The 24006-nt window shown below is 43.2% G+C and overlaps 1 protein-coding gene across 11 annotated transcripts in view; it reads left to right on the forward strand.

Moving 5' to 3' along the window:
• NFIA (nuclear factor I A) overlaps positions 1–24006 on the forward strand; it is a 256456-nt gene that overhangs the window by 131187 nt on the left and 101263 nt on the right. For 10 of the 11 annotated variants that reach the window (XM_075508866.1, XM_075508865.1, XM_075508875.1 and 7 more), the window contains exon 3: positions 7318–7383. The exons of the other annotated variant lie outside the window; for it this stretch is intronic. In XM_075508866.1, the coding sequence (XP_075364981.1) occupies positions 7318–7383 (66 nt within the window). The remainder of the gene's footprint in view (positions 1–7317; positions 7384–24006) is intronic. 11 annotated transcript variants of the gene reach the window in all.

Below are 24006 nucleotides of genomic sequence, written 5' to 3' on the forward strand. Positions count from 1 at the left end.
TCCTTCTGCCGCAGCGAAGCGCGGTTGCATGCGGCTCTCCGCGCCGTGCACTTAGCTCTAGGATTACGATTCCTCCCAAGTATCGGAGCCAGAAATTAGAAATTAGTGCTACCGCCGACACTTGCCTGACCCTTCCGTTTCACTGTTTCCCTAACAGCCACAGAAAAAATAGGACAGCGCAGTCCCTCTTCGTGCAAGTGCTCGGCACTTGCTGTTGGCACGCGTGCTTCCTCCAGAGACGTTGCCACCTCTCGGCAAATGGCTCGCGAGGGTCCGGCCACCGTCCCGCGCCGGCAGCGAGGTGTCTCAGCTCCTCGGGGTGGGACAGAGCCCTTCACGGCCAAGGGTGCCGCTCCGCCAAGCTCGTCGTTGCGGACTGGGGAGAAAATTTATTTTTGAATTTGCTCCATGTCTGGTGGGCTCTTCCCGGGCAGAGGAGCCGCAGAAAGCGAGAGGGGCCCCGCTGCAGGGTCTTCCTTAAGGCCTTACCTTACTTTTAGACAGTTGTCATTATCTTTGTCTAAAGGTCATGGCTAAATTGAATAAAAGGAAAGCTGTGTGTTCCTGTCGATGCACAATGGCAGTATTGACTTTCCTAATCCAGTTTGCTGAGGGGTGAGAGAATTAAATTAGATATCTAAGCACAGAAATTGAGAGCCTTTGAAAACAAAGATAAGGAGACAGCCTGTATTTTCCTTTTCCTGGGAGCTCTGGGCTCAAGATTTTGCAGGTGTGTCATCTGATCCATGGCTTGCATCGATCAAAACTGTGCCAATGCATATTTAATTAGCAAGGGGACCCTGGATGCATTATGGCCATCATCCCTATATTGAATGGACTGTCAGACTTTCTGAATGCTTCCCCACCCCCCCGCTTCGTTGTTTGGGGAGCTTCTGCATTTTGTCTGAGCAGCTAAAAGTTTCTTTGTTTTTAGCTGGTGATGCATACAGCACCACTGAGGAGAATACAAACAAGTAAAGTCCTAAAGTGTTTATTTTGTCTAGGAAAAAGGGCTGAACCAATTTGAATCCTTTGGGTAACGGATTTTTGTATCTCTTGGAATTAAAAAAACACAGTCGCATGATGTTTACTTTAAGAATATTTTATTATAACAAATAAAATCTGTGCTGTGGGATTTCTTAAGGAAGCCTTTGATGACAATTTGAATTAAGTCAAAATTAACGTTTGCTACTGCAACGGAATAAATAGAAAATGTTCCAGAAATGAATCAGTAAGCAGGAATCAAAGGCTGTAAACTGTTTTAAAAACAAACATTTAGAAGTGAATCAAATACTTGTTTGTAATATCAAGGAACAAATATGGGAATACACAGATTCCCCACATTCTAGGCTATCACACGATAGCAGTAAATCATTTATGGGCTTGGGAGAACAAAGAAAGTTGATTTAAAATGAAACCATTTTGATACAGCTTTAGGGTCTCGCAGCCTCACGGCGAAGTTTCACGTTCTTATTTCCTACGAGGAGAAAAGTAATCGGGAATTTCTGCGTCCAAAAAAAGTTAGCCGGGGAGTTGTGGAGATCTTTGTTTGCATCTACCTTGGTACAAAGCCGCCCCAGCAGACAGAGTGTTGCCTGATAAACAGATGTAATACACAAAGTCTGCTTACAATACCGAGCAACAGACTGTGGGCACATGTTTTGGTCTCATTCAAACTCATCAGCATAGTCTAGCTAGCTGTTTTGTTGCTAGTCTACTTACGGGGTAGCTTAGTAGCGTCTTACTGGTGAAGTAACAAGGAGGGTTTTTGCCACAAAAGTTTTGTGGCAAGGGCTCATGGGAAAATCATTTGCATACATCTTGTTACAAAGGCTGACTACTTCCTGGCTTAGACAAAGTGTTGCCTGATAAACAGACTTAACACACAAATGTCTGTCTGGAATAAACAACAGCAAGCTTTGATTTACATTTCCATTATCAAAGATAATCTCTTTCCCAGTGTACAGGAATTAAGAGTCCTCGCCTTATAAAAAAAAACCAGGCTGGCACCGCAGGGATTTTACCACTGCAGAACCTTATTCGTGAGCGGCGGGGATGGGGCATACTGGACAGGGGGGTATAAAATAAAACTGGAAATCTGGTATGGATATGTGCATGTGTGACGGTGAGGTGTATGATAATGAAGCACTTTGAACTCCCTATAAAAGTTGACTTGAAAGCGATGGCTGGAGTTAAACGGAGAGCCAGGCCTTCCTTAAAAGAAATAGTAGTAGCCACCAAAATAGCTGTAAATAATAATTGTAGCATATATGGAGCAATCCCTATGTATTTATATTATAATGTATAATGAAGGGAAAGTGAGTGTAAAAAAGCCTCAGCCCTGGTACTGGTTTCTGTTTGTAAATCCCTTAAGCTCACCACGTAAGACTGTACATAAAGGAGCATGATTTAGATTTTTTTTTAACGTATATAAATCTTTGGTAGAATCCATGCCCAAAACTATAGATGAAAAATTTATTGCATGAACACAACCCAGCCATATAAATTTTTTATTACAAATAGGACTCTGAAACTTGAATAAAATATGTCAGTTTATTATACAATATTTCCCCCCCTTCCCCCCCCCAAACATGATAGGAATGGAAAATTTAACTTGTGCGCTTCTGCGGTGCTTCTGCGAGGTGCTGGGCTGGCAGCGGAGGAGAGGGAGCCCGCTTTATTTAGCTGCAGAGCAGGCTCAGCATGGGCAGTGGCAGCGCAGCCTTGCTCATCTGGCATCGCCGGTAATTTTTTTTCTCCACTATGCGGGGATCACCTTTACTGTTTAGAGGATAGATGCATCTGCACCTGAATTAGCATGCTGGCTGCTAGCGAGGGCTCAGTTTCTGGTGGGGGCTGGCTCTACATAGGTAAAAAATAATCCTGACACCCGTTAATTCCATTTGCGCGGACCAGCAGACAATAAGGCCGGTCCCTGTAGGTCACTGCCACCCCAGGCTGGATTCAGCACGCCCTGAAAAACACGGCATGTCGAGAAAGTGCGAGTGCCCAAGAAAGTGTCCCATTTCTCTGAAGTCAGGTAGCCATGAAGTGGTTTAGCACTGGGAAGTGCCATGACACTCAAAGCGGGCTTTTTTGGTGGAGGAGTGTAACAACTCTTCACCGTCTGTGTCACGGTCTACAAAAAAGAACAACATTGTCAGTCTGTTGACATTGGTCCTGTCCACGGGCCAGGCTTTCCTGGGAAGGTTTTATTCTTTCCAAACAATGGAGCGCTCCCTTCCAGCGCCGCGAGCCCTGATTCCACGCAGCCATCGTGCAGCCCGGCTGGAGCTGCACTCCTGCTGCAGCTGAAAAGGAAAATTGCATATTGAAAAGTCCAGAGCTTCCATCCTGGAACTGAAGGTCCCTGTCTGCTTATGGTTTGAGATCAGGCAGACCTGGGTCTCGGGCGTAACCATCTCGGTCGCGCTGGGGTAGCATATGCTTAAGAAACAGATCCAAAGAGGAACAGAGAAGAGAGAGGTAGAAGGAAATGCTACTTTGGAAAAACTAGCCTGTTTTATTGTTTGGGGTTTTTTTTATCCCTTAATCATAGTTGATTTTTGGAAGTAGAGAGTAAAATAGCTTCGACATGCTTTGTATCCTCTTTCCCCATGATTACGGTTGATACCAGATCCCCTTGAGCTTCTCTTGTCCAGTAACCTTGACTCCAGTGTATGTACTTATGCTAACTCTGGCTAGTTCAGGGTTAAAAATTCCAACCACTAACTTTCCTTTAACTAAAAAAGCCCCCAAATAAAACCCATTGTGCTATTCAAGGTTAAGCTTCCTTAAATATAAAACTAGATTCCTTAGTGATTTTTTTTTTTTTAAATCAGCAATCTTAATAGTGGTTCCTCACTATAATATTTCCAACTCCATCTGAAATCATTTAAATCCTCCCCTTAATAACATGCACTTTATTGTAATATACAGATTCTTTGGCTTCCTACCAGCCTTAGCTTAAGGCACCAATGAAACTCGTTGCCGCAGGGGGCCGTGGATTCAAGAGGGGCTCGCATCTACTGTATATTTTGTTTTGTATGTTTTCCAATGGCTCTAATTATTGCAGGTGGTAGAATTTAACTGGCAGTGTTGTTGCTAAAGAAAATAGGCATAAAGTGTATACTGTTTTGCAGAGTGGCTATCAAATATATAGAAAAGAGAAAATCAAATGAATTGTTAAACTGCTCTATAGTAAGTGATTTTATTGATTTAATGCAAATGCTTATGAAAACGATCTTCCATTTATATCAATTATGCATGGGCAAAAATTAATTTATTCCTCCGGTCACCTGTTTGGCTAACTGACTCAGCAGGACAGACATTCCCCCTCCCGTTGTAGCCGAGCCCGCAAAACACTAAACATTCAGAAAACTGGAATTTTAAAGTTTCCATGTGCAAAACAACAAAAAAGCCCCGACAGGAGTTACTGCCAACTGCTGAAAAAGCAGAGAGCGAGCGGTGGAGGCTGAGCAAGACTCTCTCGTCCTAGGCAAGACTGTAAAATACAACGGCTCTGATTTTGCCAATCTCTTAACCATGTGGCGGCACATTTATATGTACCGGATCATCTGCGGCATCTGAATAAAATCAGGGAAGCAAAATTCTGCATATAAACATTTTGGCTAAGTGCCTTAACTCAGTCTTCTTATCTGGGGTTTCCACAAGATGCCACCTTGCATAACAATGCTGAGCATACGCTTGCCCAGTACGTGTTTTCGGTAGCCTCCCGTGATCTCTACCGCAGTATAGATTGGTTTTAATTCTACCTCGTCCTGCATTTTATTGCCCCGTGCCTCTCCATCAAGAATAGTGCTTAAAGCCTTTGTTGTCTTTTTTAGAAATTAGTATTTCATTTCAGCCGAAGGGGTGGGTTACAGGAAAACAGAATCAGGAAAAATGCTATCGCAGTAGCCAGAGTAATAAAAGAAGAAAGTTAAGATTCAGTATGCAAACAAATGTCCTATGGCCAGTAGAGTCTCTCTTGTGCCACTAGCTTTGGTGTTGGAAAAACAGCACTCAACGCAAACAAAAGTACTTTGTTTCTCAAAATCCAGGAGCAGCTCCCGCTCTGTGTGCTGCCCACCGGCTGCAGGGCTGTGCTGGGGAGCGAGGGTGCCAGGCTGGGGGCTGAGAGTGCCAGCGCCGAGCCCAGCTCCTGCCGCTGCCACTGAGCCCTCGTCCGTCTCGCTGCTTCGCTGGATTGCTTAAAATTTTGAAAGGAAAACATGCTTTGAGTCCCGTATTTCTGCAGTAACTTTTAAAAATATATAAATTTTTGTGGAATTCTGACCCTGCGTTAAACATAAAGCCCAAACGCTGATTGAACCATGGCTTGCTGGAGGAAAAGAAAAACCTAAAAAATAAGCAAAAGCCTAATGCCTGCCCTGTAAAATGAAATCCGTTGAATGTTGACTTTGAATGTTAACTAAATATTTTACATTCCTAATATTTTACCTTTGTTTCTACCTTTGCGCGATCGGAAGCATGAAACTTCTTGCCAAAATCTAGTGTCCAGAATATAACAGCACTGTGCATATTACCCGGTAGTCTATCTGCTGTCACTGATTTGAGCTTCAGTTAAAGATAACACAGAAGATCAATATTTAAAACAAAATTGCAGAAGTGAGAACAATTTTTTTCCCTGAGCTTCATTGGAGAAATTATTGAAAATAATAAATATAAACAAGAGGAAATGGATTCTGGACACACTGGGAAACATATCACTTTTTAGAAGGATTTCATTGATTTTAAATAGAAGTATCAGGACTGAAACTTTCCTTGCTAAATATTCTGAATGTTTATATTCTGAAATTTATCAAAATTTGTTTTGTGAGCACTTTTTTTTACCTGTAGTTTTTAATTTATACAAGATTGTCCTCTAAGCTGCTGAATGATACCTAATGCATACAGTCAGCAGGTAAAAAAAAAAAATTGAATATTTAAAATAGGCATTTTCTTTATAGTGCTCTGCGGTAATTAAAATCTTCATTTGCTTAAAAGCAAGGAACCTTTTTAAAGCAATAAATTAGCATTGCTTGACCCAAGGTCACTAGTAGTACTGCTTCTTCCAGCACTATTAATACCTCAAAGAAAAAGAAGGGGTGGTGTTATCACTCTGTTGCAATAGAAGTAAGATTTTCAATTTAATCACAGTTAAGTGTCATGACCTTTTGATCTTGCATTGACTTCTCACTGAAATGTGGTCAAATTTCAGACAGCTAATTCTAAACTCTGCAAAGTCAAGGTGAAGTCAGAAAATAGGTTTGCCACAACTGGGAGTGTTTTTGATGCAGTAGCAAGTGGTTTCATTTCCTAAGTTTTGTTTCACAGCAAAAACTTTTTTAATGGGATCAATAAATTACAGAACAATTTCTGAGGGGAAAAAAAAGAAATCTTTTTCTATTTGTATTAATTGTGACAACAGTAATTTGAGGGATCTTTTTAAAAAATATTTCTCCACACAGGTAAAGGGACCTTTTTTCCCAATCCATAGTGATAGAAATAATTAAGAAGGAAAATACTATTTGATGAAAGCTTCTACTAAGAATAATTTTTGAGCCAAAGAGCGATCATCTTCACATAAAGTAGAGTTAATAATGTGTTAAAAATGCAAAACACTTGTATTTACACATACCCTTTTATAGGTCATTTTATTATTTTAGGCAAATAAATTGTGTTCGTTGGAGAGTGCTGGCTGGGAGTTTGTAGGACCCGTTATTTGCACAAGTTCTAAAGCAGTTCATCCAGTATCTGGTCTCATTTGTACCACTGCAAATCAGGGGCAATGCCGTACATTTCAGTGATCTCGTAGTGCTGTAACAACTGCAAAAGTATGAGGAGAATCAGCTCTTCTATCAGTTTTGCAGATTTTGTTCCAGAAATGTGTAGACAACAATCTCCACGACTTTGTAGTGTTGCTTGGTTACCTTTATATGCCTGCTTGAAAATATGTTTTGAGACTTTACTATGTGTTGGATTAAGGCTCTGGTTTGTATACAACATAGAGGCTGCATTATAAAAAACATGTAGGAGAGTAGTTTAAATATGCCTTCTCTAAAAAGAAGGATTCTCAAAGCTTAATTTATGCTAACACACACACACCAAGCACTCTGTGTAGTGCTGTAAACAAGATTCCCTTTTTTTTTCTAGCAAAAATATTACCTAGGCACAGGACTTTTGCATTATCATGTCCTAGTGCAACACTCCTGTCCTTAGTTTGTACTCTCAGCCTTTTGAGGAAGTCTGGCGCCTCTGATCTATTTTCCACAGCAGACCCTGTAATTTTTGGCTGTATTTTATGTTTTTCAGATTCAAGTCAATCTGAAAGTCCCAGCCAGCCAAGTGAAGCTGATATTAAGGACCAGCCAGAAAATGGTAAGTTCTTACCTGCTGCTCCTGCTTTGGGTTATTAAAACAGCCCATATTTATAAAGATTTTTTTCCTATGTCTAATATAAAAAGATTACTCAGAATAATTGACATGGGATAGCTACAAATAGGCTGTGTACTCTCCTCATAGCTAAAATGCTACTGTTTCACAAATCTCAGGTAGCATTTGTTTCTCCAGTCCTGGAGAGAGACATTTTTTTCCTTTAAAAATAATTTTAATTAGGGAGATGCCATTAAAGAGCCTGCTGTATGCAACCCTTATCCTTTTTCCTCCGTAGCAAAGGCTTTCAATCCCTGGGCCGTGAGTCATGACCCCCTAGGGGTGTGTGCTTCATCGCTTTCATTTTTATCTATGTGCTTTTAACTTCATTTTGTTTATTGATGCTCTCACATGACGCACTGAAGTACCTAACTTTCGGTATGTGGCCAGCCATCATTTTAGAGTGCAGGATCTCCGATAGTCCCACGCAACAAAATGGTCGCTTTGAAATATGTTTCTGCAGACCCGTTCTCTACTGCAAAAATCTGCTAAACAAAACGGAGCAGCAACGCTCCCAAACGTTGCAGTTTCAGGGCAGGACTGCACACCTATAAACATACCAGCTGCTCAGGCAGGTACCCACTGCAAGGCTGATACAGGTGCTACCGGCGGTGTCTGTATTTTTTTATCGGTGTGCTTTAAAGGTTGTAGGTACTACGGGGAAGCAGGGCAGGGAGGCTCAACTAGAGCTTGTTGCTCCTTCTTCTCTGTGTATTCGCAATACCATTGTTTCAGGTGGCAGCGGCGTGAGCTTATTTGGAAGTAGCAGCAGGACTGTGACTTTTGGGAACACTAATATTCTTTGAACTGGGACAGTTTTAAAGTAGAAGCAATAGCTTCTACTGAACCAGTGGCTTGCTTTGTAAAGCAGCCTGAGAAAAAATCATTCAATAATAGCGAATTTCTGTAGGGACTGTATGTGAAAGGATAAGTATGTGTGTAAGGGAACAGCTTCTCTTCCTTTTTATGTTTAAGTAAGGTAGACCTCAACAATTTTTGTTGGCCCATCGGCAACTGAGTTTTGTTTTACTACTTATATTTAGGACTTAGAAATAATGTCTCCCAAAGTGAAAGTGATTATTATTAATAGTTTTTCTTGACTTTTTTTATCCATAACCAGATTTTTTTTATAAGACCTGAATGTAGATGGGGGATCCACTGTACTGGGGTCTACTGTGCGTATGCGGAAAAGAATTTGTGTGAAGGGTTTTTGTCTCTAAAACCTGTCACCATTTCTGGGATATGTAAATCCATCTCATGTAGAAATATTGTATCTATAATAATACAACCGTAATTGCCCTTTCACAGGGCAACTAACTGCTTTTGCCTCAAATCCCTACAGCTGTATATGTGTTCAGTGTGTGTTCTGGGGACTTTATTAGCAACTGAACAAGCTGCAAGTGGGAGTGAGGTTGAAGGGCTGCATTCACATCCAGACTGCATTTGGATCAGGGTTTAAATGGCAGATACAATTAAGGGAAGAAGAAGAGATTTAGGTGCATAAAAAACTTCAAAATACCAGCATATATCATAGGACATAGAACATAGGGCTCATTGGGCTGGTAAGATTTTGGCTTTTGGGGTTCCTGTATTTTCCTCCCATTGAAATATGAAAGGTTTCATATTTTGATAGATTTTGTGCTGCTCATCTCTAAACATACCATCTTAAAACATTTCTGTTGTTTCTGAAAGACAGTGCCTAATTTCCCTTATCAATCCTGTTCACAGAAATTCTAATTTGTAGCCAAAGGATTGCGAGGTTAAGAGAAGAACTGACTAAACTGTGATTTTTGTTCTGCCAATTCTGCTATTTTTTTTGTGGGGAATATGTTGCCTATGTTTATTAAATCATGTTTTAATTTAGAATGTATTAGGCACCAAGCATGTTATTATTTCGTGTTTAGATAATATTCTTTCGCAGCTATTAAACCACAGTTCTTCTTACCCTGCAGTTTCTCAGTCTTAAGGAAGCCTGTTACTCAACAACCACCCCAAAAAGCAGCAATGTCAGTGTTTAGTAATGTAAAATCTGTAAAAGCCTAGTGAAATGAAATATCTCTGATTTGGAGCCTGAGTCTTCCTTGTAAAACAAGCTTTTAGTGAATTCTTGGAACTTTACTGGTGACCTGCAAAAGGTACTTTTTTTTAACAAACAGGAAAAGGATTTTTCTTTTTCTCAGTTTTACTAAAGGGTATTTTTCCCCACCACAGCAGAAGCCTCCTAACTGATTACGCACCTTTTGCAATGCCTGTGTGGGAGATCTTTCTTACAAATGCATCTAACGCAGTCTGTTGGCCCTAAAGGGGTTGCTCCCCCTGGGCAGACGCTGAGCTCATTCTCAGCACACACAGCCCCCAGCTTGCAGTGTACCCAGTGTGTAGATCAACACAGATCTGCAGCTCTTATCTACTGAATGTGAGGATGAAAGCAAAACTGCAGGCTTTAGAAAATGAAAAACTGCACGCACAGAAACGGACACAATAAATCATATTAACTGCGTTGTTCTACACTTGCTGTAGACCCACTTCCACAGGGCCTGATCCAAATCCCTCCGGAGTCAAGGGGAGTCTCGTAATTGATTTTACTGAGAGTGGGAATGAGCCCACACAGAGAGGAATTTTTTTTTAAATCAAAGAAAAACCGTATTGTGAATAATCTTATTCCCACTGACGCTAACAGCAGAATGACCAGATTGAGGGCAGATTTGGAATAATTTTGCATGTGTTTCTGGAAGGCACAAAGAAGTGTATCGATTAAGTACTACCTTTTACATGCATGCATTCCTTCATTTTAAAAAAATAAATCTTTAAAGGCCTTGTGAGGGTTATACAGCCTCTCTACTTGCCTGTTAATATCCTTTCTGTTCCACTCCATAAATTCTAGAGCTATTTATTATACACATATATTTTGCATACCTTGAGTAATGTAGGTTCAAAAGGGTCAACTATACAGCCCTGAAAAAGAAGGCCTCCTACTACAGATTTTAATTTATCATTTTAAATTGTATGTGTTATTTTGGAAAGCCCATATTTCTAACCTTCATTAAAGTGAAGTTCATGGGAAAAAAAGCTTGTCTTTTTTAGAGCCACTCCTTTTTTCTAGTGGGCTTTACAGTTGCATTTTCTGGAGCAGAACCATCACGAACAGAGAAGATGGTGACATCTTCTGCTCTCAGTGGTGGCTTTAACACCAACGCTAGCCTTTTCTTCAGCCTTCATTAAGCCAGAATAGTTTTCAGGCAGTCACTTACCCGACCACTACTACAAAAATTTACAGAAATATTAAGCTTTTTTTTTTCCTAGAGAGAAAGAGGTATCCAGCACGATGGTCATGAAAAGCAAACATGCAGGCGAGACAGGGCTCGTTCGTGCATGCACGGTCCAAGGTCCAGATGTCTTGTCCTGGAACCGGGGGTAAAGCTAACATGTCACCGAATGGTGTGCACAGTGCTGCTGTCTCTCAGGTCCGTTAGCATGGGAAAGAGCTTCTCGGGGAGAGGAAGAAAACCCAGAATTTGTCTGTTTGTTACGTGGGTGAGGAAATTTGCAGGAGGGATGATGAAAGAGGCCAGCAACTTCATTTGAAAGGCAGGAGCATGTTCCGATGTCCTGATATTTTGCTCAAATGAGTTTTTTTTCTGACCAGCTGGGTGGAACACCCGTGTGGAAAATTCCCCACTTTTGTAGTTGCCTAATGGTATGTAAAAGCTTCATTTCAGTTGGCACCGCAAAGTGATTTTGCAATTCACCCAATCAAAAAGAAAGGTTATTGATTTTAAAAGCTTGTTAAATGTACTGGTTTGGTGTTGTATTTTATAAACAAACTAGTTTTCAGTGAACTGAGGATGACAAAATGGCTAGTCTGATGTAGTGAAGTGACTGCATGCCTGGGGATCAGGAACAACTGAATTCCCAGCTCAGCACTGCTGTGGACTCTCTCTAGGGCTTTTATTCTCTCTCTCAGTCATGGAAACGGCTATCGGATAGATTTTCTTTTTGTAAGTAGGATTATTTTAAACTTTTGTAGGAAAACTTTTCAGTCTTTTTGTCTGCAAAGTGGGGATATTTGTGATTCTAGCTTTCAGAGATTCATAGAATATTAAAAGTCGAATCCTGTTCTGCTCCAGCAGGAGTTTAACTCTGGAGAAAGGCAAGGAGGGTGTAGCACAAACTGGTTAATAATTGTGGTACAGCACTGTGTTACTGCTGTCAGTAAATGGATGTCAGACATCCACCAGGCGATGTTTGTGTTTGATGTGGTAGTCCTGGCGAATTAATAACTGCAGCGTAAAGGTACACACGAAGTGTGCTGTGTAAAGCAGAAGAACGCTGTGTCATTTTCTACAGACAACTGATGTCTCTCGAGCATGTGGTATTGTGATTTGATAAGTCAAAGTTGGTAGCACACCACTTTAATTGTGGATTAGCAAATTCTTGTTAAAGAAGTTGGTAAATTCTCCCATTTCAAGTGAGCAAGACAGCACTCATTATTACAGCTGATTACAAATGTGTGCCAAATTCACTGCTCAAACAATTTCTGTAGAGGGAGAGGCATTTATCTAAAAAATAAAAATGTTTAATGCCCAAACCAAATGCTTTTTAGTTTTAATGTATTCTTGCTGCTTTGAGCTGCAAGTACCTTAACAGCACTGCAGGAAATGAAAGGCACATTGTTCTTTGTAACATTAAAAAAAAAAGAAAAAAGAAAAACAATGATGTACCGTAACTCACAGAACTCGTTTTTCAACCCTGCAGTAATTGCACTGGACTTGTAAATATCATCTGTGAATTCTTTGCTTAAGTAGGGCTGGACTTGAGTATTAAACCTTAAAAAATGTTTAAGTATATGCTTACTTTTCCATGCCTAAAAACATAAAGGAAGAAATTCTGGTCCTCAAGCTGTGGGGGAAAGAGAAGGCAATAGTGGGAACATATGCAAAGAGAAGTTTCCTTTTCTTCTTCTGTAGGCAAGGCTGGTCATGGCAGGCATAATACAGCTTTGGCTGCAAGGAAGGAGGAGATTATGTGCAACCTGGTAAAATGCAAAAGCAGCTTGTGGAACCACCTCTCTGCCTTAACTAACAGGCTGCAGAGGCCATCCCCTTTTTGTATGCTTTCTTTCTGGTCCCAAAACCTGGCATTCTTGTTTCGTGCAGTGGGGTAGCTTCAGCCAGTGGAAGTGGTGCCCGCCTGGCCCAAGGGTTAGGCACTCTTCTCGGATGCAGAGTTCACTGTTCAAACCCTCCTCTCAAGCTGAGACGGGCAGAAAACGTAACCGTTCTTTGTGGTTGTCCCCACCACTCAACTACACTGTAAGTTAAACGGTAGCTGAGAGGCCTCTAATTCCTTTGACAGCCAAATTTTTAACTAGTAAAACCAGACTGCCTTCCGAGGCCATCCCTTCTTCTCAGGCCATGCCTAACCTCCCATCTCCACTACTTCAGGTGGAGTCCAGCTGCCTCCCGGGCTCTCTCAGCTGTGACTGAATTTGATGCCAGCCAGTTTTACACTTACTCACCAAGGGGGTGTGTATTCACCCGCAAGCGCAGCAGGACTTGAGGTGTCTGGAGGGTCAGCTGTCCTTGGATGGGCCCCTTAATTCCCACCTGAGGAGTACACGGGCATGAGCAGTTCTCCGAACAGGCAGTGCTGTAACTGGTGCTGTTAGAAAGTACATCGTCTCAGATGACTAACATTCCTGAAACACCTCATTTGCAGCAGATAACCAAGCCTTGCAGAGAAAGTTTTCTATCAGTTACAGTTGCAAACAGGGTAATACAATAATGGCAGCTTTTATTAGTGTTCTTGTTCATGGGATCATTTGCATCAGAATCTTATAAATGCACGAAGACTCTCCTCTCTTGTTTACAGAGCAACACTGAGGAGTTATCACAGCCTGAGGGACTAATCTAAAATTAACTTTGCTTCAGAAAAAGCTTTAAAAAAAAAGCCCTTAGCATTTTCAATAAGGAATCTCATAGCTGGCGCTGAAGTCAAAGCTCCTGGTGATGTCAACTTGTTTGCACCTTTGTAACTTGCCAGGACCAAATTCTGAACGGATTTGCACCCTTAAGGATCACATTGTCTGCCGGGAACAGCAATGGGGAACTTTTTCCAGGCTTGAAAGCTGTGGCCGAGCAGGGAACCCTGGTGGGGCTGGTCTCTTCTGCCTTCCTGCGGGCTGGACAGAGTCGGCCGTTGACTCTAACAGGACCCATCAGCTGACGAAGGTCTGATGAGGTCCAACCTGTGTTTCATCACCTTCTGAGAGAGAGTGCATGTAGGCAGTTCTGAGAGCCAGCATTTCCCAAGGAAACAAAAGCAGATATGTCTGGTTATAAATTTAACTTGTGTGTGATTTAGTCTCGCATTTTTTTCATCTCATTTCATTACAGATAGATTCTAACAAGAACTAGAAATACAGTGTTTTCATCATAATAGTCTGGAACTGAAACTTTGCAACATCCAGCTGTATTTCCCAGCCAGTTTCATGACTGTCATGAAGAAGTGTCTGAATAATTAGGAAAGAAAACACCATTTTTCCCTATATTACCATATTTTCGTTGAGATTCGCGCTCAAAGTCAAATGATTTTGTGGTCCAGATTGTGAGGCAGTTACACCATTTCCAGGATTTAGCAGGTCCTCTGCTAGGCTCAGGATTTAGCCTGCTTATCAGTAGCTGGCACTCTCTTGAGAGGACCCTGTGATGGCAACAGCGAAGGGTGTTGACTGTCAATCGGGCAAGATATGCGGTCGTCAATCAGGGTCAGTTCTGCAGCCTCTGCTGGGGCCGAGTGGAGAGCCTTTCTCATCAGTGACCTGCAGTGTTTGAGAGTTGAGGATTGACAGAGGACTTCAGTTTTCACTGCTGCTAACCATTAACCTTCACAAGCAAAGCATTCCCACAAAAAATTCATCCAAGGCGAGTATGACAGGAAATATTCAAAGCATGAAATGAATGCTTATAGCATGACAAAGCAGTGCTTGAAAGACATGAAACGTTCATTACGCTTGGAGTGGCTGAATGCTGCAAAGGAAAGGAGAAATAAAAATGTGGCTAGAGTATATGTTTTTATTTCTCCGTATGTGTGTAGAGGAAAAAGGCAATGAACCTTTCCAGTGGATAAGGTGCATAAATACAGCTGCGATTATTCTAAGTCATTTCAAAATATATTTTTATTCTGTTGCTCTGTTCCATTCCTTTCCGCGTATATTTATCCACAAGATAACAGCAAGGGCCATCTAGAGGGCAACTTGGAAATGGGCTGGCCAGGAGCCCCCTCCTAAGAAGCTCCCGTACCTCGGCGAGGCGAGTTTCCCTCCCTTGCTCTGCAGGGCCCAGGCTCTTCTTTGCCCCACAGCAGTGCCAGGTTGCTGCCCCCTCCTCTGCCGCAGCACCGGGCTGGGGGTGGGCAGCCACGGCAGGGCTCTGCTCCCACGCCGGCCCCTTCTACCCGCGTCCCACCTTTACATGTGGAGAGGTGCCTCGGTGCTAACTTTAGCCAGTCCTCCTGGGGTCCTGGGAAGGGTGGCTGGAGCTGTGAGCAATCTCCAATTTTCACTACAACCTTTTTTTTTGTATGTCTTCTTGAAAGACTTGCTGTTTAATTAACAGCTGAGAGTTGTGTTGCGTCAGAGTAATTGCTACCGCCTGAGCGGACCACAGGCTGAAGGATGCTTTTGAATACCATGCTTGCCCACCAAGAAGCTGGGCACTTAGGGAAAGAAGTTTATTTGTGGTATGGGCATCGTTTTAATTTTCTGTCCAGTAGAGAGGGGAGTTTATTAGTGGGAAGAGAATGTGATGCCAAGGCCTAACTCGCAAAACAAAACCCCAAACCTATCTATTTGTCTTTCGATGTAAGACTTTCCTAATGCCTGTAATGTAAGACAAAGGGAAAATTTTACTTGCAGGAAAATTGCCTTGCACAATAACCAAGAAAGAAAACACAAAACGCCCACACCAGAGCAGCATGATCCAAAATGTGAACTTTCTACGCCTCCCCAACCTTCTAGGTTAGGCTTCCAACCAAGTGATCTTTTATTATCAACATGATATACCCTTGACATAATTTGGCGCAGTAAAGCTTCTTCTGCTGAACTCGTGATTTCATTTACTAGATCTGATGAAAGTTCTGTGAACCACGGTAAAATGTGATAATTAGTAGTTTAATTCTTTTAGGGTGTGCGTATTAATTGAAAAGGCTTGAACTATAAATACAGGGCCTGTGGATAAAAGCATACTCTGAAATCAGTCGCTTATCCGAAGTATTCGTTACTTCACATCTATTTAGGTAGTGTCTCTTTGCAGCAGTGCCAGTCGGCTGTTGAAGTGAGTGGGAGCCCTCTGCTTGGAGATGGCAACAGCAAAAGCCAGCCTGACTTGCCGCTGCTCTCATGCCATCGGAAGCACTCCCTGGCCAAAATCTTGCCCTCTGTGGTCAAACCACTGGAAGTTAAAAATGTGTGCCGGGAGCTGTGCTCTGCAGATGAGCTGGTGAAGTGCTGGCTCTCTCGCTGTGCAATCTGCAGGAGACAGAAGGGGCTGAAGGCGGCATTTGCCGGCCGGCCGCAGCACGCTCTTCTCCCGCTCGAGGTGGAGGTGGTGGCGGTGCGGTGGCGGGTGGCCGACTGCCAGTCTCCGGCAGCCGAGGGGCGACGTCTTTCTGCTGCTCAACAAGTCCACCCAGAGCATCAGAGGTCCCCCATGATTCGAGTCACAGCCAGCCTGGCACTTTATGACAAACCATGTTTTTCCTCCTACTTACAGACTTATCCTTCACTGTATTTGGGACTATGAGCACCTAAACCTCTGCTGCTTCAGCCAGAGCTTGGTTCATTCGGCCGTGAATGTCAGAGTGTAGCACCACCGAGAGCTGCGATAAGGGATCGTGCTTTCTTGCTCGTGTTCATGTGTTCTTTTGTTCTGACTTCCTGACCAATGCAGGAGGTATTCTGTTGACTCTAGGCCTTTCCAAATATACATATATACTATGAAAATGTATGTTGTTATTTCACACCTTCCTCTGTTTTCTGTGTGTGGTGTAGTGCCTGGATGAATCATACCTGGTTTTACAGGTACAAGGTGATTTTCATTCAAATGGATTCCAACCTTCATACTCATATTTGGTTTGCACACTCAGAAAAAATCTATGTATCTGCGTATACTGCAGATTCATGGGTTAGTCAGGTGCTTTCCAAGTAGCCTTAATTTTGTAAATCTGAAGTTGTGTACAGGAGCAAAGAGGTGCACATGAAGAGCGATGCACAGCTCCTGAAAGCTGGATGCTGGACTGTTGCTGTTGTCAAGGGAGGGCACTTTGGTGGGACCAGGCCCCCAGAAAAAGCCTCATCACTTCTATAGCTCATCAGATACTATTTTTTAATTGCAGGTACTACTTTTTAATTGCAAAAGTTGCTAGATAGGAAATGGAAAGAAAGCTTACAGTGACTCTCAGAGAGCTGCGAGAATAAAATCCCCTCCGAAGCCTGGCCGTAGTGTGACTGAAATGGAAAAATACCAGGTCCGTTTCTTGGAAAGTGAGAAGGAGACTTTTATTTGCAATGGTTCACAAATATTTTCCCAGGAGCGACATAGTGAGCGTGGCAAAAGGGGGCAGGAGGAAGGTGAGGCGAGCAAGCCATGCTTGTAAACATACTCCTTTAACTCTGCTATTGTTATCTTGCACACAAAGGGCACCACAAGTTGTTTACAGCAGTTCATGTTATTCGTTTCTGCTCCTTTTTCTCTCGTCAGTGCCGTATCTTCAGTTATACAACTTTTTTTTCTGGGTTGTGATACTGTCCGGATAGGTTTTGGCGGTGGGGTGGTAGAAAGGTGCCAGTTGATTAAATGTGCTGCTTACTATGTGCATTTCATGTCTGCTGTCTTAACGTTTTTTTGTTAACCGCTGTTGCAACTGAAGAAAATGCTGAAGTTTGACAGTTGGGAGTTACTGCCGAGTATGTGCTGTAAACTATATCATCCCTCTGCCTTCTCCCTTTCTCCCCCTCCTGCTGAAACCAAATGATTTATAAAATGCCTTCACATTCTTGAGTGAGTTCACACTATCACCTCCAGGCACTGCACTGAGGAGTCTTAGGAGTGGATGGGAAACACAGATCTGATAGTTGCTATTTTTCTCTGAAAAAAAAAAAAAAAAGAAAAAAAGGCAAAGAAGGGCTGATTAAATTTAAAGGAGAAAAGTTTCCTGCTGTGCCCCAGAGTAAATCGGTAGTCAGTGAAGCACCTTCTAGTAAACAAGAGATGTACGTGGTTATAGTGGGTTTTTATTATTACACGCTGCCATTGTTTTCCATTTTCATAAGATTCAATTAATGTAATCATTTTAGAGTGTCTCTAATCATTACCTCCCACCCTCCCTCACTTGTACTTGAAGCAAGGGGATCCGCTGCAAGCCACACTCTGGGATGAGGAGCCGGCACCTCACTCCTGTCACTGGCAAAAGGACGCACAAGAAAAAGATGGGGCTGCTACAGGGGGTCCAAATATTTTTCTTCTCTCTCTCTGGCCTTTGCAGAATGCACGGCCAGCACCCCAGCCCCTGCCTGAGGTGTGCCCTCCCATGGGCTCGCTGCCATGTCACCCGCCAGCAGTCACCCCCGCTGCCCCAGTCCGCTGCAGCGCTGGGTGATGGGGAGAAGGGGTGCTTTGGTGGTGCAGTGTCTCACTAGGTGAGCCAGGGTACGGGCCGGCAGCTTCCTCCTACCCTTTAGCCAGGCACAGGGATGTCACCACCATCTTTCAGACCGCGGTGGGCCAAAGCCTTTGCTGGCATTTCTTCTCCCAGGATTGTAAGGGAGGAATACTTCTTATGTAGCTTGTAACACTTGCTGACGGAGAATCCAGACCTCTGTCCCTGTTATTTTTCTACTTCTGTTCCTTACTCTTAAAATCGTGTCTGTAACAGAAGGCTCTTTGACAGCTGTGTCCCCATCTGAAAACCTGCTGGTGTTTGGGGGGTGTCCCCAACTGACCAGCTTTGCGGTGCAGACCACCTGCAGTTTTCCCACATGTTATACCTCAAAGTCCTAAAATATCAGGGAATTCTCTTTCGGGAAATTTCCAATAGCAGAATGCAGCGAGCTAGCCGTGTCCCCCATGCCGTACAGAGGGGAGCCAATTTTATCGTACAGCAGAGCATGCCATAGCTTGAGCTGCAGGAGGAAGGGAAGAGGTGAGAAGCAGGAGAGGATGGACAGCAGCTTGATGGACTGAGGTAGCTGTGGTTTTGAGGCAGGAGGGGAACCCCACAGATTTTAGTGAGGGAAGGCTTAGAGCAGTGGTATGGTAGTGGCCCACAGCTCAATTTAAAGCAATAATAAAAGGGGCTGGGAAGGATATGACAACCTAAGCAAATGGCTGAGGAATGAGGCAGCCCAGGATTAGTGAATCCAGATTTCTGTCTGTCATGGCCATGAAGGATGCATTTGCAGTAGGACTGGGAGCCGTCCTCGGTTAGAAGGAAAGAGAAGTAAAGATCATCCCGTGTACAATATAAATGTAAGTTGTTATTACTACTATTGCTATGTCAGCCGTAAACTGTTCCCACGAGAACAGAGATGCAACATCATTGAAAAAGAATGTCTTACTGTGAAATGGGCAGCAGAAACACTGTGGCATTATCTGCCGGGTAATGAATTTACCTTGGTGACAGATCATTATTCCCTCCTGCAAATGAACCAGATGAAGGACAGGAACACAAGGATAACTCAGGAATACTTGTATTTTACAGTCTTGTGAATTAAAAAAAAAATAAATAAAAGTAGCTAGATATAAACGTAAGGATAGAGAAGCATGGCATGTCAAGAGAGATTGCCTGTGGCAAGGTACGTGGAGGAGAGCAAATTTTCTTTCAGGTCTGTGCTAACATGGTATATGGACTTCTAAGGCTTGGATTTCATCCCAACTAACATTAGGCATTAAAATGAGGCACCAACTATGAACCTAAAATCCTCACTCCCTCTATAATCAGTGGAGATACTGGGGTCTTCTGGGAATTCATCTCTTTTTCTGTTGAACCTCAGGGAGGCTTAAAACTGAGATGTTGCAGGTTAACGCTGTAATTGCTCTGGACTTGAGATTCTGCTGCTCGACGAAGTAACCCACCCCTCTCCTGCTCATCCTAAAGAGCCAGAGTAGACAAAGAAAGAATTTGCTGCAAAGAGCAAAGGTGGATCTAGCAGGGCACGTTGACTTGGTTGAATGATTTCTTCAGGGTAGAAGAGTGGACAGTGTGTCTACTGCCCACGTGTACTTTCTTCCCTTTCTGTTTTTCTGTTGACTTCTACAAAATGGGAGTTTCTTAGATAAATTATCTTTTTAGAGAAGTGTTTATGTGCTTTGTGGAAGAATGTGTCTAGGGATGGGCATACTGGCAGCAAGAACTTCCTCCTCAACTCTTCCAGTGAAGTTTTGTTCTAAACTGCCCAAATGAAGCCATTATTCAAAAGTAAAAATGTTCTGTTCCATTTCTTGTTTTCATTCTTTTATGCGTCTGGGGACTAAACTGCTGTGAAAAAGAGCCCATTCTCACAGGATGGCTTGCCTAATTTTGCAGACAAGAGAGGTTCAGCTATTCCAATTACGATGAGATAAGAATCTGAAATGTTGGGATCACATCCATCCTGAGTTGAACTCTGAGTCTTCCAAAATCCATCCATCATTATTTTTTCCTTTATTTCTGTATTTCAGTAATGCAGGCAAAGAAGGAACAGAGAAGAAATGGATGTTTATGCATTATAAACCATAATGGATGGGTTTCCTTTTTACCTGAGTTGCTTTAGTTTAATGTAAAGGTTCCTGTGAGTAGAATTCCTTTTCCATTTTCATTCTTTCTGCCTGCTCGACTGCCACTCATCAGCAAAAGGTCTGCCTTTCATGTAAAGTCAGTCACGGTACAAAGTCTCATAGCTTACATGCAGAGTATTGTTAGAACAAGCCTGATGGCGGTCACAGGGCAGGTGAGCCAGGCTGCTAAGCATGGTTCAAAATATGAAGTCCTGGCCCCTGCGGTGTTTTCAGATGGTCTTAAACGCAGAGAGGGCATCTGACATAGGGACTCCACCCCACTGCCACGTTTCTGCATCCCTGTGTATCGCACTTTGTCACACAAGACTGACTGCTGGGGAGGAGTAAGAGGGTCTAGATAGGCAAACCTTCTACCATGGGAAGAGGACTGCATAGGCTGAGCTGACCAACCCAGCCTCTAGCCACAGATTCATCTCAGGTCCTCACCTCTATACCAAGAGACCATCTAAGAGGCCAGAGGCAGCCTCCTGGGGCGAGACATCCCACCGTTGTCATCTCAATTCCTTGAGGCACCTCCCCTGGAGCCACCATGTCTACCACACATGGGATGAGCACATGAAATTAGACAAGAGCTAAGAAAGTCTCTCTCTGCCCCTTCTGTTTACTTTGTTAATCTTGAATCCCTCACAGTACACTCACAGTTAGTGAACTCGGAGGCCCTCTTTGGGCTACAGTCTGAGCAGATTAGACAGAGAAAATAAATTCAGTCCGTCTTCTGGCCTGACCTTGGCCTGAACCTGAGAAAGTGAACGTCCCTATCACACCAACATGTGTCTGTAGAAGTACAGTAAACACAAACAGGGGTCAGTGGCCCTCTCTGTCGTACAGTCACAGGCCAGGAGTCTAGAGTTTTGGGCTGCCCACCCAAGTACTTGTTAATAAATGTCCATTCTTAGTCTGTAAAGGAATGTAGACAGGGCATCCTGCCCTACAAAACACAAACTTAGAATAAAACAGAAAGAAAGTCTCAGTCGTCGTGTAGAGCTTTGCTGCTGGTCTCCACATCCAGCAGTCTCTTCCCAGTGGACTTATGCTGCTCGTTAGGGACTTGGCTGGAGGAATTGTTCACTAATACACTGTGAGTTCTCCACCGCTGTCTGTAAGCATAGTTGCCTGCCTAACCCTATGTGCATCAGTCCTTGGGAAGTCAGTCGATAAGTCTGTCGGGCTTCCTCATCAATATTTGGAGGAGTCAGAGACCTGGCGTAGCCTGGGCAGAGTCTGGGCGATGAGACAGGAGAGCCTGGATCACCCCGTGGAGGGGTTGTGTTGCTTCTAAGGGGCATGATGAGGGGGTGCATGTTCCTTGCGGAGACTCATCGGTGCCTTTGCTAGTCATTCCACCCTTTCGTCCTTCTCCAGAGATATCTTACGTAACTCAGGTGAAGCTGGCGCAGACCTTGGTGGCCACCCAGAGATTCTGTGCTCAGTGGAAACACTTTGTTCTCTGCTAGCAAGCAACGAGAACAACCCCTTCAGTTCCCAGCCCTCAGTCCATAGTGCCTCTATGGAGAGGGTGACGCCGCACTGGGTGTCACTCTGCTGTCTGGACAGGAGTTGCAAGGCCACACATGTTAGGCATATGGTGTTTGACTACTGTGCCCTTATCTGCAGCCATAAGCATCAGGTTTTGTGCTCTAGGTCTTGTGCAAGCTTGACACATCCCTAGACAAGCATTACTGTGCTTCCAGACCCACCTCTTTCTGTCTTCTCTGCCACCAGTATATCAGATCTTTATTCCAGAGACTTCCCTCGGTATCCTGCTGCCCAAGGTGAGACAGCCCAGACGCTGCTGGAGAAAAGCTCGTGAGGTTCCCCCCATCTTCCATGCAGGGATCTCTCAGGGTGGCCCTCACTGAACTTCATTAGCCCAGTAACATGGACAGTCAAGGACAGACTGTACGTGTGTTGTCATGCCGTGACTAGCGGAGAGTCTCTTCCCTCCCCAGCCACAAGGATAACTAACATGTAAACCTAGTGGAAGTCAGTCTACTTTGGACTGAAAGTTATTGAAGTTAGAAGATTATTGTTCTGTACAAAGAATAGAGGAGTAAGAACCTTCTGGAGAGAAAACTCCGAGTGATAGAATAGAAAGGACAATAGGTAAATAGAGTAACATGATTTGCACGGGGTTTATTGTGAATTAAAGTTTGCTCACTGGCGGTGTCAGCAGAGGAGGTGTAAGAGCAACTTTGAAGGGAGAGGGAAGCCCGTGGGGAAAGGTGGAGCTGGCTGATCCTTGTGACTTAGCTTCCATGCCCAGCATCCGTATTTTCGCGTCGCATTTATACTATCTAATCTTCAGCAGATATTTCTACAGCTTCCATTATCGTGGCGTCCAGCCGCAGTCTTTTAAAAGTGCCTTGGTGTGAAGAGAGAGGAGTGCCAGGAAGGGAGGATGAGAGGAAACAGCTGATGAAGTCGCCGGGGTTTGCGTCTGTATCGCCCAGCAAAGCGGGGCAGGAAAGCTGCCCGCCCTCGCCTGACCCTGGCCCCACCGGCTCCTCCTGGACGCTGGGCTTTTCTAGAGAATTCTGCCACATGCTCTGAATATGTGGATTATTTCTATAACTGTAAACTAACATGCAAGTTAAAAAAAAAACAACAACCCAACACCTCTTTTTATAGCCCCCTAATTCTGTATCCGCAGGGCTTCGGACTCCCTTGGTTCAAGTCCGAGCGTGCCTGCAGAGTAACCTTGGAGGGTACACTTAGCTACCACCAGCCGAGGGAGGGTTTTATAGATCCTAAAATAATTACAGCATCTCTGAGTCTAGTTGTATAATTTCTTGGCAATATACTAATTAAAACTAGATATTTACACACAACGCTTATTTAAACTTAAGACTTATTTAAAAGAACCTGCATACTTATAATAACTATAGATCATGGCTTTATTGAGGACCATGTTTTTCATGCAGATTGAATTCTCGAGCGCTGTTATTAACATAAATGAGCCCACGGCTTTATGTTCAGGACTGAATACTTCCAGGGCATCTGAATCATCCTGGTATTTCATTTCACCATCTAAAATTATTTTTAAAATACTACATTTTTTTAACTCGCTGTTTTATGGCAATTAGAAATCGCTCTGTGTTTACTAGGAAGGGAGTCCAGCAGAGCTGAGTGTTTAATGTGATGAATAGTGTTAGGAGCTCAAAGAAAAGTCAGATGCGTGTCGACACTTATCAAATCTGTTCTGCTGCTCAGAATGACTGTTCGTGATACTTGTTTCATGATAAACTTCCTCAGAACATGATGTTACTGGAAAAAAAATGATCCACTCTGAGAAATATGCAGGTGACACAGTTGAGTCAGCAGCTTGCAACAGTGACACAGGCTTACGTTTATAAAAATCCCCACTGAACTTTTGTCTTCTGCGTGCGTATATCATAGCCTTAAAATCTGTCGCCACAAAAGCGTCCCATTTCTTGTGTTCACTTGGTAGCTGTTTAAACTAACAAAAATCTTCCCACCACCCTGATGAAGAGGTAGATTCCTGGGCTTAGAAGTCTAAATAGTTACAAAACTTTCCTCTTTCATAAGTAATTCACCGTATAAATGTTAGTATCTCCAGTGACCACTGATACCTCTGGGGAAACGATAAACATGGAAAAATAACAGACTGCTGTGGAAACCAGAAAATCCTACCTCCTGTATGAGAGGGTTTAATTATTGAAGTTGCAAGCATTTCCCCGTGCACAAGCATCTCGGCATTCATAGGTGGAAAGTACCT

Source organism: Mycteria americana, chromosome 7 (assembly GCF_035582795.1).
Source record: "Mycteria americana isolate JAX WOST 10 ecotype Jacksonville Zoo and Gardens chromosome 7, USCA_MyAme_1.0, whole genome shotgun sequence".
Taxonomy (NCBI): domain Eukaryota; kingdom Metazoa; phylum Chordata; class Aves; order Ciconiiformes; family Ciconiidae; genus Mycteria; species Mycteria americana.